The sequence below is a fragment of the Pavona decussata genome, unplaced genomic scaffold (assembly GCF_977016875.1).
Source record: "Pavona decussata unplaced genomic scaffold, jaPavDecu1.1 SCAFFOLD_6, whole genome shotgun sequence".
Classification (NCBI taxonomy): domain Eukaryota; kingdom Metazoa; phylum Cnidaria; class Anthozoa; order Scleractinia; family Agariciidae; genus Pavona; species Pavona decussata.
In genome coordinates, this window is record NW_028145430.1 from 4,866,306 (window position 1) to 4,883,006 (window position 16,701).

The 16,701-nt window shown below is 38.3% G+C and overlaps 2 protein-coding genes across 2 annotated transcripts in view; one reads left to right on the top strand and one right to left on the bottom strand.

Moving 5' to 3' along the window:
• The window catches only part of LOC146489322 (uncharacterized), a 219,254-nt gene that overhangs the window by 102,639 nt on the left and 99,914 nt on the right, over positions 1 to 16,701 (bottom strand). The gene's annotated exons all lie outside the window — the stretch shown is intronic.
• The window catches only part of LOC146489325 (dynein regulatory complex subunit 7-like), a 63,043-nt gene that overhangs the window by 22,540 nt on the left and 23,802 nt on the right, over positions 1 to 16,701 (top strand). The window contains exons 5-7 of the mRNA XM_085107742.1: positions 3,925 to 4,083; positions 4,638 to 4,856; positions 16,504 to 16,626. Of these exons, the coding sequence (XP_084963868.1) occupies positions 3,925 to 4,083; positions 4,638 to 4,856; positions 16,504 to 16,626 (501 nt within the window). The remainder of the gene's footprint in view (positions 1 to 3,924; positions 4,084 to 4,637; positions 4,857 to 16,503; positions 16,627 to 16,701) is intronic.

A 16,701-nucleotide genomic window follows, 5' to 3' on the forward strand; every position in this document is an offset into this window, starting at 1 on the left:
CATCATCCAAAGGGCCTTTACTTTTAATCTTCGTTTTTCACTGGTCAGGTACACTGGAACAGTTCTCAATGCCATTAACTCGGAAGACACCGTTGATTTCCCTCCAGTTGTCCTTGTGAGTGTTTGCTGATTTGACTCCCCTTTTCTGTTTTAATGACTTGTTGACGCGCTTGGTGAATTCAAGGTACTTTCTTCTTCAGAATTCACTTCTGCTGCTGAGTTTTCTTGAAGAGCCCAATGATGGTGAGAACGACACCCAGCTATCCCACAGACTCTACTCTTGAAACAGGTTTACCTATGGTGTCCTTGACTGAGACATCTAAAGCACAGTTTGTGGTTTGTAGCTATCTTCCATCTGTCACTCACTGTCATTTCCTTGAAGTGTTCGCAAGACCACAGACCATGGGGTGGGTCACACACCTTGCACTTCATCACATGTTTTTCCTTGCAACTGCAGCCCTCCTCCTTGGTAAAAAAAAGTTCTTTCTTTTTTTCGCTCCCTCTTTAGTAACACCAGTTATCGTCTCATAAGCTGTGGTCATAAACTCTGCCTCTCAGTCAATGAACTTCCTCAGTGTTCTTTCTCAGTCTTATGGTTATTGCAAACCCATTGTTTGTATTTTGCAAAAAGAGTCTTGTTGAACTTGTGTTGGAGAGTGATGTCGAGTGACCCACTCCCAAGCTCTGATTCCTGATTCGCCTCAGGGAGGCTAACAACTATAGCTCCAGGAGCCCAGCAAACCTCCCTAAATTCTTCTCATTTTCTTCTCTCAGCTGTGTAAAGGCATCTAATTCTTCAAGGCCAGGTGTAAGCGTCTTGCGTTTTCCCCTGTACTTCCTATCCAAGCGAGACTTGGCTGCTTCATAGGCCAATGCAGAATGGCTCAAATTTTCTATAATTTTGAGGGGTTCACCTTGGAGACACTCAAGCAAACGTAATAATTTGTATTCAGGTGTAGCTCTGGCTTTGTCAACACATGAGTAGAACACAGCCTTCCAAGCTTTGTAATGCTTTGTATTTCTAGTAAATTTCGGAATGCTCCCTCTCTTAAGCACAGCTGAAGAATCAACACTGACCTGTTCTTTGCAATAACCATGGGGCAGCTTACATCAGGGGCAGGGGTCACAACTGAATTTGGCTGCCACTTGACAAGGGCTGTGATGAGGTGTACGTTGTTACTGGGGGTACGTAGAGGCTCGGAAGAAGTACATCTAAGGGTGAAGAATGAACTGAAATGGGATGGGCCAAATCCCCAGGTGTATTCAAGGGTTTTTTTTTTTTAAGGGTTTTTTTTTTTAAGAAAGGATTTTTTATTAACGCTAATAATACAATACTAAACACTACTTACACTTATTGACACTAATAGTGATAATTAAAGTACTGACTGTACTTACAATATAAGCTTACTATACTATACTATATGGTACTAACAAATACACTATTTACAATACTAACAGTATTTTACTACTAACTATCTTTTATACAACTTTATAACTGACATTACTTACATTACAGTACAAAAGCAACTTACATTGCACTACTAAAAGGTACCTAGATAACAACCCATCCACACACTCTCCTTTTTTTATTTTTAATTAATTACAATGTTGCAGTATGAACAGGTAAGCGGAGAAAAGAAACGAGCAAAATAAAACAACGACAACAATAGAACCACAGTAAAAGAGTAGTGAAAAGCGATTCAGGGGGTCTCTCAAATAACCACGTTTTCGATGAATTTGTTGCGAATTAGTAGTTTCCATTTAATCTTGAAGTGCTTTAGATAACCTTTTTCCTTGGCAATATCATATTCGATGCGAGCTTTTTCACGTAATTCTGTTTCAAAGTATTCAAGGGTTGGTGTTGAGAATTTAAGGCTTGCTCCACTATTGCTAACAACTGAGGCACTGAGCTTAGAGCAAAAAAGGGAGTTGATGAGTAGACAAACCCGCTTAATGTCAAGGACGTTTTGTGCAATGCTATTAACAGTACCAGAAGTTGATAGCATAACTCTGAAGCTTACGTAGAAATCTGAATTCCCGAGGAAGAACTGCGATCAGTTAACCGTTGTTCCAACATTGGCACAATTCCAACCTTCTCTCTTTGTCCTTCTGGTTTTGGCACTTGATCACTTGCTTTACTCTCAGCAGACTACACACTTTCCTGACCATGTTCCTTCAGCATTTTTTCTTTGCCAAATCCCCGCTCCGGCTCTCTCTGGTACTCCTGATAGGTTTTCTTGAGCTCTTCAACAACTTCACTAAGTTCCTTTCCTTGCCTGCTAAATACATCCTTGAGTCGTGCTGAGTGTTCTTTAATTGATGATTGTCTGATCTGGAAACAATTAAAGTCCCACTTTTGCTCAGGCTGCTGTTTAGATATTCTCTAACAATCTTTTCGACTTCATAAAAATTGTCTTCAAGACCTTCCAGTTCACATGCTATGGCACAAAGTTACGCTGAGTTGCCCGCAGTAGCGTTATACATTTCTAAATTTCCCACTGCACTGACCATATCCTCAAAAGCGGTAGAAAGAAGGTCAAAACTTTCCATTACCTGCATGTTCGAACACAGTCCATCTTCCACTGTCATGGTCAGTTTGGTTATTGTTCTTGTATAGGCGCCTTTGGATTTCGCTTTATCTTGCTTCAGTCGTTCAACCATTCCGTGTAAACAACATTCCAAAATTCGCTACTAAATCCTGATAAATTAAGGTCAAAACGTCATCAATTCAACCTCGCTCTGTTACGAGATGTTCGTCAGGATATTTGGTCGGTTCATTGTCAACAATAACATCTAAGGCAGTTCAAAATTTAAGGTTTAATGCCAAAAGCCTTTCACTTGTTTGCAAAACACAGCGGACCTAAACAACCTCATGCTTTCTCTTTGGCATAACGCATATGCGCATAGACTTTAGTGATATTCCTGTGCAATTAGGCCGATGTGATAACATCAGCCTAATTGCACAGGAATACCACTAAAGTCTATGATCTTCTGAACATGTTGCATGGCTCAAAACCCTCCTCCAAAGCACCATTTCATGTTCCACTTGGCTAATTCCCAAACTCACACAAGGCACTGGTCAACAACTGTATTAATGTCCTGGATGCAGGTCAGATCATATCACTCTTTACATATCTTTAATCTTTAAATATTAATGACAGCCGAGGTGGCCTCTCTTATAAGCCTGGTGGTTTCTTGAGGTCTTCTCGCCATTATTGTAAATTCTATCATTTCTTCTTTGTTTAGAAAGGCAAATAAATAAATAAATGATGATATTGATGAAAGTTGGAGTTATCTTCTTTGACCCCAAGGGTGTTTTACTGGAATATTTTTTAAAAGGGAGGAGGTGCAAACCTCATCAATACACAATTTAATGTGGAAGAATTTTCCTTTTGGGCATTTTTGTCTCCTGGCACTGCAAAATGCAGTCATTTGGTATTGCTTTCTTCTTGCATATACAGATAGTGTCGCAAGACATTGCTACACAATAAAAATCATAGCCCTTTACAGTATCTTTCCCTTGGTTACATCAAGGAAGAATTTTAATCATAGTAGATTGGGCAGACCAGAACTTTTTTTATTTTATTTTATTATTTTTTACCAGTTTTACTGCATGTACAACAGTATTGTGAACTTACAATACAACACTTAAAAACTACACTACACTATTACAATTTACTAACATTACTGTACAGGACTTGGGTAGTTGTGTTATCCCAATAAAGGAGCAGAGAAAGAACTTGATACTGCACCCACCTGCTGGGAATCGCATTTTGGCGCTTCCTCCATGTCCCCCTAGAGAAAAGGGGCCTTCAGCCCCAAATGAAAACCCCTCTGGCTTCTGCATCAGGACAACCTTTGACTTTTCTTTTTGAATGAATCTTTTTAAGCATTGTTACTTTTTTGTTGACTCCTTTCTAAAAGGTGACGAGAGAGGAGGTGAAAAAAGAAGTTAAAAAGTATACAGTAAAGCCCCCAAAAGATTTAAGGAGTAAATTTGAAGCCAAAGTTGAAGCAAAGAAAAAGGCAGAAGAAGAAGATAAGGAAAGAAAACGACGTGAAGAGGAGAGTGCAAGAATTGCAGTAAGTTGTAACAATTATGCATGTACACAAACAAATAATAATTGAAGGATTGGTGTAGACTTAATACTATTAGTGGAAATTTGGCTGTGAAATCCAAATTGCCCCCATTAGCTGTAACGTGGCACACAAATGTGTTATTATGCAAGAAGTACAAAGAAGTACAAGACAAAATTTGAATAACTTTTAACGTTTTCCTGACGCCTGAATCAATGAAGCAAAGCATGGATTATTTTTGTTGTTAGCCTTTTAAATTGGAACAAAAGGAATCAACTGGGCGTCAGATCCACTTTTGTCCTTAGTTACTCGACATTATTTGCAAAGTCATAGGCTAAATCTCCTCTAGGCCAAAGCAAAATCATGGAACGTGATAATCAACCTGTATGCTAAACTACAACAGTATTAATGTACTAAAAATAAAAAAAAATGTTATCAAAAATTTTCGTCCAATATCCATCTTAATGAAAGGTACTTTCAAACATAATTCAATCAATTATAATTAACCAAAATAAAAAATTTTACTACAACTTGTTAGTTATTATTAATGTACATTTTAGGAACTGGAAAAACCAAAGCCAGACAAACTTCATGGTTTAAGGGTTCACTGCTGGGTGCTTGTCTTGTCTGGTAAACGGGAAGTTCCTGAAAGTTTCTTCATAGAGACCTTGACGGGGTCCTGCCACCCTCTGACGCACAGTGCTTTTCTTGGTATTGAGAGTGTCTGGAATCACAAAAACTACTGGGTTAACATGCAGGACTGCTCACATGGTGTTCAGGTATGCTGCTATGTGTCCAGGGAAATAAATCTTCTCACAAATCTAAACAATGCTTTATGAGTTGGAGGATTTGATTGAAAACTACAAGTATGCTGAATTGTAAATTGCCTGTAAAATTTAAACTCAGTCAGGTCATCTTTATTTAGACAGTGACCCTTTCAGCACTAGGCTGTTATCTATAGAGGTCCTGATAATTTATGACTACTACAAAGTAAAAAGTAGTTAAACATAGTATATGATTAAGGACGTTCGTGCGAAAAAGTTCTGCCCCACAGATTTTTTTCATCTTTAGGTATGGTCAGCTAATAAGTGTCTGACCTAAGATCTTACTCTTTCTCTTGGGTCTGTTCTGTCAGCCCCCTGTCCATATAGATATTGGATATGACTGTAGAAGAACATTGCACGAGTTACCCCTTGTAGCCTTTCACTTTCTCAATGATTGTGTTACTACATGACAGAGCTAGAAAGCCTTTCCTAGTAATGTCAGCCTTTACCCAGTTTCTAGTTCCTGAATATCCGAGCATTATTACCATAATATTAAGGCTGTCAGTGTCATTAACTTCGTAACAATTTTTTTTTTCTGACTACCATTAAAGTTATTTTCATTGCATTTAACTTTTTTTAATAATACAAGGTATTTGCGTCAGATTGGAGAAAGAAGAAGTCTTTCTCTGTAGCAAGACAGCCACGGGTATTAAAACATGAAGGAACTTCTTCGTAATGTTTTAATACAGCTTTTAATTGGTAAATTTTATTGGTTAAATGTTATGTATGAGCCCATGATAGGATTTTCAGTAAACCGTGCCACCAGTGGACCTGGCAAAGAAGGCAGAATCCATACGTAAACACGGACGAGACAGACAAACGGAAGGATGAATGAACACAAAGCCGGACCACAAAGGACACTGAATGACTAACTTAATAACTAGACAGGATGTCCCGAGGACACAAGGCAAAGTGAACAGACACAACCGAATGTCCGCACGACCGAAGGAACAGTACTAATTGCCAATTTCACGGTTGTTTTTCCGAATTGGGGGCTTCTGTTTGTTCTTGAAATACTTATTAATAATTAAAGGCTGTAAATTAAATTAATGAAAAATTGCAGAAAGAAGAAACTTAATTTTAATGACTTAAGTGCGCTTAGCATAGTTAAGTTTTTTGTCAGATATTTTTGTCAGATCAGAGAAAGAAGTCTTTCTCAGTAGCATGACAGCCATAGGTATTAAAACATGAAGGAACTTCTTCTTACTGTTTTAATAGACCTTTTAATAATTGAAGGGGTGTCTGGAAAAAAAAGCCCTAAGTGACTTCTGATAAATCGTTAGATTCTCCTTCCAAATTGCCTTGTATTCGCTTGTGAAACAAGAGGAGAATTTGACCTTACATCAAAAGTCGCTTGGGGCCTTATTCCGCGCACCCCTTCAATTGGTGAAATTTTATTGTTTATAACAAGTTTACGCCCATGAATAGCAACAAGAACTGTACATACGGAGGAACAACTGAACAAACCAGAAACGCAAATAAACGAACAAACGGAAGCCCAAGCAAACGAACATCTGAGCCAGCGAACGAATAGCCAAATGACCGAGTTAACGATCAAACGGTCCCCCTTGTCGCCGGCAAAAACAAACGAACGAGAAACCGAGTGAACGAACCCGCGAAACTAGATGAATAGCTGAACGTTGACCGAGTGGACAGCTGTTTTGTTTGCAGTTCTGTGCGCTTATAGCAATTGATTGTCTGATATTATTTCTCCGATCTGACACAAATATCTGAGAAAAAAAGTTAACATTAAATTAGCGCATTTATGTCATTTAAAATTAAGTTGCTTCTTTCTGCAATTTTTCATTAATTTAATTTACAGCCTTTAATTATTAATAATTATTTCAAGAACAAACAGAAGCCCCCAATTCGGAAAAACAACCGTGAAATTGGCAATTAGTACTCAAATGTAATTAATGTCCCTAAATGTGATAAAGGTCCTAAGTGTAATAACTTTCAGCGCTAAATGTAATAAAGGTCCTAAGTGTAATAACTTTTGGCCTTAAATGTAATAAAGGTCATTGACTGAGTGCCATCACGGTTTGACCTCACGTTCATGTCTTTAATGATTGAATAGTGATGGCGTCATCAGTCAAATGGCCAAAATTCCCCTTCCTTTGCTAATTTTCGCTTGAATTTATTTTGTCAATGTCTCATGGTAGCAGCATACAACTTAAAACGATCTTGCTTCATCATGCTGAAATAATGGCAAGTTAACGCGAATTTTCAAAAAAAATTGCGTTAATTTCCGCGTACCTTAGTTTGAAGCTTTTGCAAATAGTGTTTGTGTTTAAACAGTCAGAATTTTAAGTTGAATTAGATTGTAGTGTTTGGAAGCTCATTTTCGAAGACTATTCTGTGACTCATTTATCAAAAATAGTACTGAAGCTTATATGGAAAATTTCTAATAAGGGACTGTGCAATAATTATCAGGAGGGGGGCTGAAAAACGAGGGGGGGGGGGGGCATTACCTAAAATTGCTGCCAAGATAGGGGGGCTCAAAGTAAAATCACTCATTTGACAGAGGGGGGGCCTTAAGTTTTATTCGAAATGTAAATAAAGTTAAACGCAATAAAAGATTCTCAGTACAGGCCTCATGATAGACCGTAACAAATAGCTGTTAAATGATTATTGAAAAAATTCCATCAAAATGAAAAGATAACTGATTAATTTTAACCCTTCTTCTATTGAGCATTGAAAGCTCAAAAAAGGGAAGCTGAGCGCAATACCCTTCCAGACATTAACTGGAAAGAAGAAAATGAAGTCAAATCTTTCACAGTAAGACAAATTAAGATCTACCTTAAGCAGAACAATCTTCCTGTATCTGGAAGCAAAGCCGTGCTAGTAGCACGTGCTCTTGATTTCTCGCAAACTGGAACATGAAACAACGAAAGAATTAGTGCCAATGACAGTGACACAGAACTCCTATCCAGTGATTCCCAATGCGACTCTGATTCTCACACAAGCACTTCCGAAAACAACTCTGAGTTGGATTCAGATGACTCCGAAACGGATGGCTTTGTTCAACACTCATATGAGGTATTATTTGTTCCAGACAATGACATCCAACAAGTAAGCGTACGCTTACAGTAGCATGACAATATAAAAGGTATTAACTTAAAGGCATCTATGGTAATGGTGGCGGCGAGGAGTGAGTGCGTGTGTGTGTGTGTGTGTTGGTTGGGGGGGGGGATGCGACGTTATTTTTAACATAACAGAGGGGGGCTTGGAACTAATTTTTCAGTTTTGGAGGGGGGTACTGTCTAAGTTTTTGCTAGATAAGTCTGGTTTTTCAGCCCCCCCTCCTGATAATTATTGCACAGTCCCTAAACTGTTTTACTAACTTTCTTACTTTGATTTTGTAGCAGGGATATTAGTTTTTATGACTTCTCGTGATTCGCCTAATTGCACGATTTTCCAGGCCTATAAAATAACATTCTCAAATTCCACAAGCGATTTTTCTATGACCTTACGAACCCTGCTTTGAAGAAAACTAGAGAAATGATGTCAAAAACACTTTTTTGATGTAAAAATTTTAGCCACAAACAGAAAGACTCGACAGAAACAATTAAAGACATACATAAAGCAGACTTCACCTCAAGCGAACAGGCCATTGAAGGCGGTTTTTTGACAGTTTCGCCACTGTTCAAAGGTTAAAGTAGATGCAAGCACGGTAAAGTTTACACTCGGGTTCGCGTGTGACATTTTTCGCATCCATTCGTTGTGTACTCAGAGATCACAAGGTGAAACATCTAAATTAAAAATGCCTTAGTTAAAATTTACTACAGTCGAACCTGTATATAACGGCCCTGTATTAAGCGGCCACTTTTTAAAGTTCCGATTTTTCGCGCATACAAACGCTGTATTTGGTACCTGTATTAGGCGGCCACCTCTATTAAGCGGCCATGGCCACCCTGTAGCAGTCCCATGTTTGTCTTTCTTTGTTATTTTTACCTGTATGAAGCGGGCACCCTTGAATGGAAAAGCCATATACACAGTACCATGGACAACAGGAATTGTCGCTGGGAGTGCCGGCAGTCAACGACATGCTCTACAAACAAAAGTTCCAAATTTCGAGGTGCCAAACGCACGTGTCCCACTTGTTTAAGTCGCTGTAATTCTTACCCTATTCCTATTTTAACTTGAAGAATTTTGTTATATATAGTGTTTACTGTTAATTAGCAACATTACCGTTATAACTCCACTTCGATCGTAATAACTATGAAATGACGGAGTGAGATATTTTGTTGTGAACTGCAAGTCACGTAAGTAAGTAAGTTAGAAATACAGTACTGTACACCGTACAAGAGTAGAGGACAATTTATTACACAGTGTTTTTACACAATGTTACGCATATTATACCATTAAACAAGGAGCGATCCTATAAAAGGGAAGGACACGCCCCCTTTTAAGCGCTTTGTTGGCTTCCAAACGGATCAGTATAATGGTGGATGACGTCGGTAACGGTCGAGGAAAAAAGAGAGAAGAACTATCGTTTGTAAAATCGAAGAGGGAATCGATTTATCAATAAAAATAAGTTAAACGCTAACTATATATCTTGTAAAACACCAGAAATTAGCGAGATTAACGATAATAACGGAAATAATCATGTTTCGTTGCCGCAATAGCCTGTTCCAGGCTCCTAGAGAGATGCGATTGTTTATGATCAGTTGTATAACTTTTTGACCAATGAAGATATCATTTCTAATCCTCATTCGGGTTTTCGCTCGTTACACTCAACTGTGACTGCCCTTCTGGAAGCTACGGATAATTGGGCCTTTAATATTGATCGTGGCAATGTTAATGCTGTGGTTTTCCTCGATTTAAAAAAGGCTTTCGACACCGTAGACCTTGATATCCTTTTATCTAAAATGAACCTTTATGGAATACAAGGTACAGCTCTTGATTGGTTTAAGTCGTATTTAACTAATCGTACACAACGATGTCTCGTTAACGGTTCTCTTTCTAGAATCTGCTCTCTTAAATGTGGGGTACCGCAAGGAACAATCCTTGGCCCCCTTTTATTTCTAAATTATTTATATTAATGACTTGCCAAACTGCCTTATTTCGTGCCAGCCTAGGATGTACGCCGATGACACCCACATTACTTATGCTGGCGTTGATGTGAATTCAATACAGTTAAATCTGAATCACGATTTAGATAACCTAAACAAATGGCTTATTTCCAATAAACTTACTTTGAACACTTCTAAAACTGAATTCATGCTAATTGGCTCCAGACAAAAATTGAGTACTTTGGCGAACCCACTTGAGCTCTCGATTAATAATGTTCCGATAGAACACGTTTCCTCTGTCAAATCGCTTGGAATATTTATTGATGAAAATCTACGGTGGCAAACACACATTGATAAATTATCTAAAAAGATCGCTTCCGGAATAGGAGCAATAAAAAGAATTAGACCTTTTGTCCCTCCACCTACCCTTCATTATATATACAATTAACGCACTAATTCAATCTCATTTCGATTATTGTAATCTTGTCTGGGGTAATTGTGGTAAAACATTATTTGAGAGGCTACAGAAGCTTCAGAACCGTGCCGCTCGCGTTTTAACCTTCTCTAGCTATGATGCTGATGCTAACCGTTTAATTAGACAACTCGATTGGCAAGACTTGAGCACTCAATTTCAAATACAGAAATCCATAATGGTATACAAGTCTTTAAATGGTCTTGTTCCTGAATATTTATCATCTAAATTTGTTAAACGTAATGAAACGCGTTACTCCCTAAGGGACTCTGTTAACAAACTATTTGTCCCGTTTCCGCGAACTAATTTCATGAAAAACAGCTTTTCTTATAGCGGAGCAGTTCTGTGGAACAGCCTACCCTGTCATGTGAGAGAAGCTGAATCTCTTAGTCAATTTAAAAGATTAGTTAATGTTCATTTTTAATGTTACACACGGCATTCATGAAAAACAGGTTTTAGTTAGATTAGTTGTAGTCAGGTTTTGAATTTTGTTTAGGATAGTTAGGTAATTTCTAATTTTTATACTCCTGATGGATTTTACCGCGTTTAAATAAAGATTTATTGATTATTGATTGCGCGAAGGAGAGTGCGAGGAAACGAAAATGCGGGGGGAATGGGGGAGAGAAAAAGAGGGAAAGAAGAGGATAACGTCGCGTTAATAAGTTTCTTATTTCGAACGGCATTGAAACGGCGGGGGACTTTCGTTCCAAGACACGTCAAATTTTTTTAGCAAAATGTACAGGATTTTGAGGGTTGAAATCCCAAACCCGGAGAACCTTTCGGTGTCTGCGACATTGAAGCGATGTATGGACAACCGCGCGAACTCGAGAACTCGCGCGAGTAATCAAAACCCGTGACAATGAAAAGTTTGACATTTTGACACATCTTGGAAAAAGTGGGCGGCATGAGGTGTTTAAGAAAATGATTACAGGCTCCTCTTCTTTCCCTCTTTTTCTCTCCCCCATTCCCCCCTCGTTTTCGTCCCCTCGCACTCTCATTCGCGCATCTCTCTAGGAGCCTGGAACAGGCTATGCCGCAATCGAAAGATTACATGTAACTTACCTCGAAATTGGAAATCCTTCTACCAAATACACAGCACAAAGATCGAAACCATTATAAACTGAAGCCTGCGACGAACTGGACATCTGTATCCCTCCATCTGAACATGCCGATAACCAAAACGAGTCTGTGTTGTTCGCCAAAACTGGCGGGATTTTCAAAATTTGGCAGATGTTTTCCGCTAAACGGCCGCTCGAGTCGTCATGCTGGGTTCAAGTTCATTACCGCTTGTGTATCTATCGACCACGTACGTGAAAACTAACTCTACTAATCCGCTGGAAGTGGCAGTAATAAATTCTAAACTTCTATGCACAAGTCAAAAATAAAAACATCTAAACACATTTCGTACCTGATCATGCATATTTGCATAATTTGCTAATTCGAAAAATCACCAACGGATATAAACAAAACACGACCTGATGTTGCTCTCATGTATCTTATGGATGAAATGATAATGGCAATGGCTCTCATATCAGTATTAAAATTAGCCAGTACTAAATATATTCTAAGTTTATACAGTAAGCGATAGAGAGGGCGACTTCAAAAAGATTACCAGCTCCGTCGTCTTGCGTGCGATCGCTCGCCGCTTGAGACACTTCACTTTTCTCCTCCGTTGCCCGCTCCGTTGTTTCTCCTAGGCCTCGCTTCCGCGACTTTGTGTCTTTACTTAATATCTCTCGCCCACTAAACGACACAAAGGATCGAAGCGATTCCATCTCGGAAGCCGGTTTCAGAAGAACAACCTATTTCGAGACAGAGTTTGTTTACGAACTTTATCCTATAACTCATTTCGGAAATATCTCAGAAGGATAAGATTTTACCAGCCGATAAATGAATTTCCGATCTCAAAATAGACGGATAACTTAACTTTCTAAATTCTTCTCCTGTAGCCATATTCGTTGGATTGATTTTGAACAAAATAATTCGAACTAAAACAGCTTTTCCGCCAACTCGTCACGTCCTTTCAAATCAAAGTTGCGGGAACTTGAACGTGCTAAAATAAGACCTTTGGTAATCAACCAATCCGATACACGTGTTTGGGATTTTTGATTGACAGTCTGAACTGTTCAGCCTGGTCTTATAGGATCGCTCCATGTTTACGAGTTACAAGTTGGCACTGAACTTTGTAAAGTATTGATCTCTTGAAAGAGTGTTGATTGTCCTATTGTTTCCTTGCATGAAATGTTTTTGTATGATAGACACCATTAAAATTGACATTAGGCAACGCCCAGTGAGTATTTAGCGATCCTGCATTAAGCGGCCACCTGTATTAAGCGGCAGTTGCTCAAGTCCCGAGGGTGGCCGCTATATACAGGTTCGACTGTATTTCTGTTGTTGTAAACTGCCTAACTAGTGTTGCTGTTGGCCCCTGTAGAATAGGACCTGCAGATTAAAATGGCATATGTGACACTTGATGTAAGGCTTTTATTTCAGTGCTTTCTGAGTATTCAAGGTAAAATGTAGTCGGGATCCCCTAGACACATTTTGGTCTCGTTGCTTTTGTATAATAAATGCAGTTAAATCTTACATATTTATCACTGTGAGTTCATTCGAGACCTTTATTACATTTAGGGCTAAAAGTTATTACACATAGGGGACTAAATTATTGAAACATTTAAAGACTAAAAGTACAATTACACATATTTCTCTGTGTTTCTAAATTTACCTACCCTAACATTTGGAGTGTTTCTTCGGTTTTAACCCTTCATTGTTGTATATGTGGGGCTCTATTCTGCAGACACTGTAGGTTCTTACTACAGCTGACTGACAGCCCACTGAAAATATCCATTCCCCCCCCGCCCCACCCGAGAAGGTCAGTGGAAATTGCGAGTGGGAGGAGGGGGGGGGGCTGTTTGGTGGAAATTTCCGAGGGGTTGGGGGTGTCCATACGAAGAATTTCTTAACAGGTAAGGAAATTTATGAGAAAATCGTAAGTGAGGCACAAAGTTGGCAGACACGAATTTTCAGTCGCCATTGCGGAAAAATAGTTATTGTCCAGGACAAAAACAGTGTAAGCGATGAATCATTCTGTTAGAATTCATTTTGGTAGAAGTGTGAAAGTAAGGCCTGACTTTCCTTTTTCTGACAGGTAGTTTTGTTAAAAGTTCGACTTCGCAGTGCGATCAGTCGGCCTTAGCCGTGGCCGTGACTTCATGATCGCTTGAAGTTCAAGTTTTAAAATAAATCATAACCCTCTTTACACATATGGCAACATCAAATTAGGAAATTAAAAGGTTTTGATGAGCTTGGCCTGTTCGTAGTTCCACAGGCGAGATTGCCTTTCACATACGTTTTTCAGTGGAGATCGTTGTAGCCTGCGAAGCAGTCATTTCCGTTTTCTTTAAGCATGAAAGACGCGCGAGGGAATCGGGCAAAAAGGAGCAAAAAAGTAGCCATCGTGCATCTTTCATGCTTAAAGGAAACAGAAACGACTGCTACGCAGGCTAAGATCATTGCAAAAATATGGAATTTGTAAAGGAAGCCGATTTAGTAGCCTCCCTCTTTTGGCTTGCCACGCAATCTTTCCTCCCCGGGAGGAGGCTACTGATTTAGGTGAAAAAGAAAAGTGGGAAATTCCTGGAAGAGGGGGTCTTCAAAGAACCCTCTGGAATTTCCATTCCAGGGGAGGGTTATGGATATTTTCTGGAACCACACAATTGGTTGTACTAAACAACTGTGTACGCAATTGGCAGCATTTAAAATAAGGTAAGGTCACATGCGGGACAGTAATGTTTGCGTCTTTTGTTACAAATTAGTTATATGTGCTCGTTCCATACAAGATGCTCATCTAACGCAACCCCTATATAACAAAAGCTTGACACTGTACTCTTTCAATGTTTTTCCCATGAAGTTGTATTTCAGTGTCTGAGGAATGTTCTAGTTTGCCTAGTTCAAAACAGCATCCGTCATCAGCATCAGTAACAGTCTTACTCTGATTAAGTACCAACCTGTTGCTTGCCAACCACTGCTCAACATAGTTTAGATCATTTTGAAGAACCTACTTGATGAGACCCGGACCGTAATCATTTCAGTAAGCACCGTGGGAGATCATTGTTGTATACCACAAACAGTATTGGGCCCAGTATGGATCCTTGAGGAACCCCATAACCAATAGCTAAGTTGTACTTTGGCATACAGATTAACTATCATACAACAATCGGAGTTCATTATTTGTTGTTTGAGCTTACTGCTGAAATTTCAGAAACCATTCATGAATTGTTTATTGGTTCCACTGATCTGCATAATAGACACGGAAAAGAGCATGTATTGAGATAACAGCTGGCTCATTCATATTGAATAATTTATAAACCCATTCTGATGTTTGCAAAAAAAGTTCATTTTTTGCAAGGAGTAAGATAATTTATGAGTACTATTCGATTGGCATTACTTGGAACAAATGGGGATGGTTGAATATCGTACAGCGCCATCAATGATGTTGGAGTTAAAAAAAAATCGTGTTGGCTTTAAGTTCCGTGGATGTATTACAGTCACTATCATGGTTGTTTGACCCAATTGAAACACACTATATAATAATTGTTATTATTAATAATATAATTAGTGTCAATTTAAGTTTCCAGTGAAGTTGTTCATTGCAAAGCTAACCAAATGCTATCACTTTCAGAAACTCAAAAAACTGTGAAACGTTTTACTAATTACTCTGATACAACATAACTTTTGTTAAAGTGAAAACCTTGCTAGGGCCTTGAAAAAGGTACGTTCAATGCTTTTGCAACAAAGTTCACCTATTCAAAATACTATATACCATTATCACACCAGATTTTCATCCAAAAACAATTTCTATATCAAATTAAACATTCTCGAATAAATCAATTAAAAAATTCCCTTTCCAGAATTGGAGCTAAAATATGGAACAGTGTTCCACCTGATATTCGCAAACTATCCAAACATACCTTTAAGAAAAAAACTATGCAAAGTGCTACTTAAGGTTCTGTCGCTTGAGGATACCTATGTTGACGTGTCTACCCCGATCTCTAAACTATTGCATTATTATATTCATAACTTATAACCACAAACCGCCAGTGTATATCATATACATATATATGTATGTACTTATTTATTTATTTATTAATTTATTTCATAAAGTAATCACTTCATTCTCTTAGTATAATCTATTCCCTTATTTCTTGTAGTGTCTCTTTAATATATTGTATATCTTCTTCTTGTCTTACTTTGCCTGCCACGATTAGCTTTTGCTGCCCGCGGTCCAGTGTATTAAGTAAAACAAGTTGCATTTCTCTGTATTTATGCATTTAATGTATTTATAAATTTAATGTACACTTAGTGATGAAATAAAATTTATACATTTAATGTAAGGTGTCATTTAATGCACGTGTCATCGACAGAGGCAATTCACGCGTAAGAAAAACGCTGGAATCTTGGCACGCTGCGATAACCAGCCAGGCAGACAATAATGCTAAACATCTGCCAAGACAATACTCAATTTTATTATAACTTTATTCATGTCATCAATATTTTTTCTTCACACTATTATTTCCCTTGTATTATTGTATTTATTCATATTTGTTCGTTATTTTTTCTCACCTCTTTGTATATATGTTTCTGCCTTCACTTTTTACATCTCACTTTTTAAAGATTGCAGACTGGCAATCGAAAGCTCAGTGTTTTTAAACTTTTAACCAGAGAACGTCTTTAGAATTTTTTTAAATTTAATATGTTTAAAAAGTTTTATCCTAACTGGAAGAATATTTTTATTCTACGGTGACCCTTTGATTGAAGGTTTGCAGACTAGGAAGGCACTCTTTGTCCTTAGGATTGCATTGGTCTTTCAGATCTAAGCATTAATAGAGTCAAGTAGAGAGTATAGGAAAGCCTCATTTATATCATGTCACTACTGGGTAAACAACCCATTACTTTTGTTACTTAGGCTCACCACACTCGTGAACTGTTTTGTTGTTGCCGATAGGGTAAGCATTCCAGAAAATTAAGGCAGGTTCCCTGAATAAACTTTAAGGTATGCCAGTTGATAAAATTGACTTTACTGGCTTTTACTGATTATAATACTTGTTCATAATAGGACTTGGTGTATGACCTGGGTGATGCATCCAAATGGGAATTTATGTTCTATACCACTGATAAACCACTTCTGATGATTTCGTCTGTGGATGAAGCTGATCCTCTTGATATTGATGATGATGAGGTACTGTCTCACTCCCCTTCCTACTGTTATTGATATTATAATGTCATGAGGTGGACACTCTTCCCTTTCTCGTTT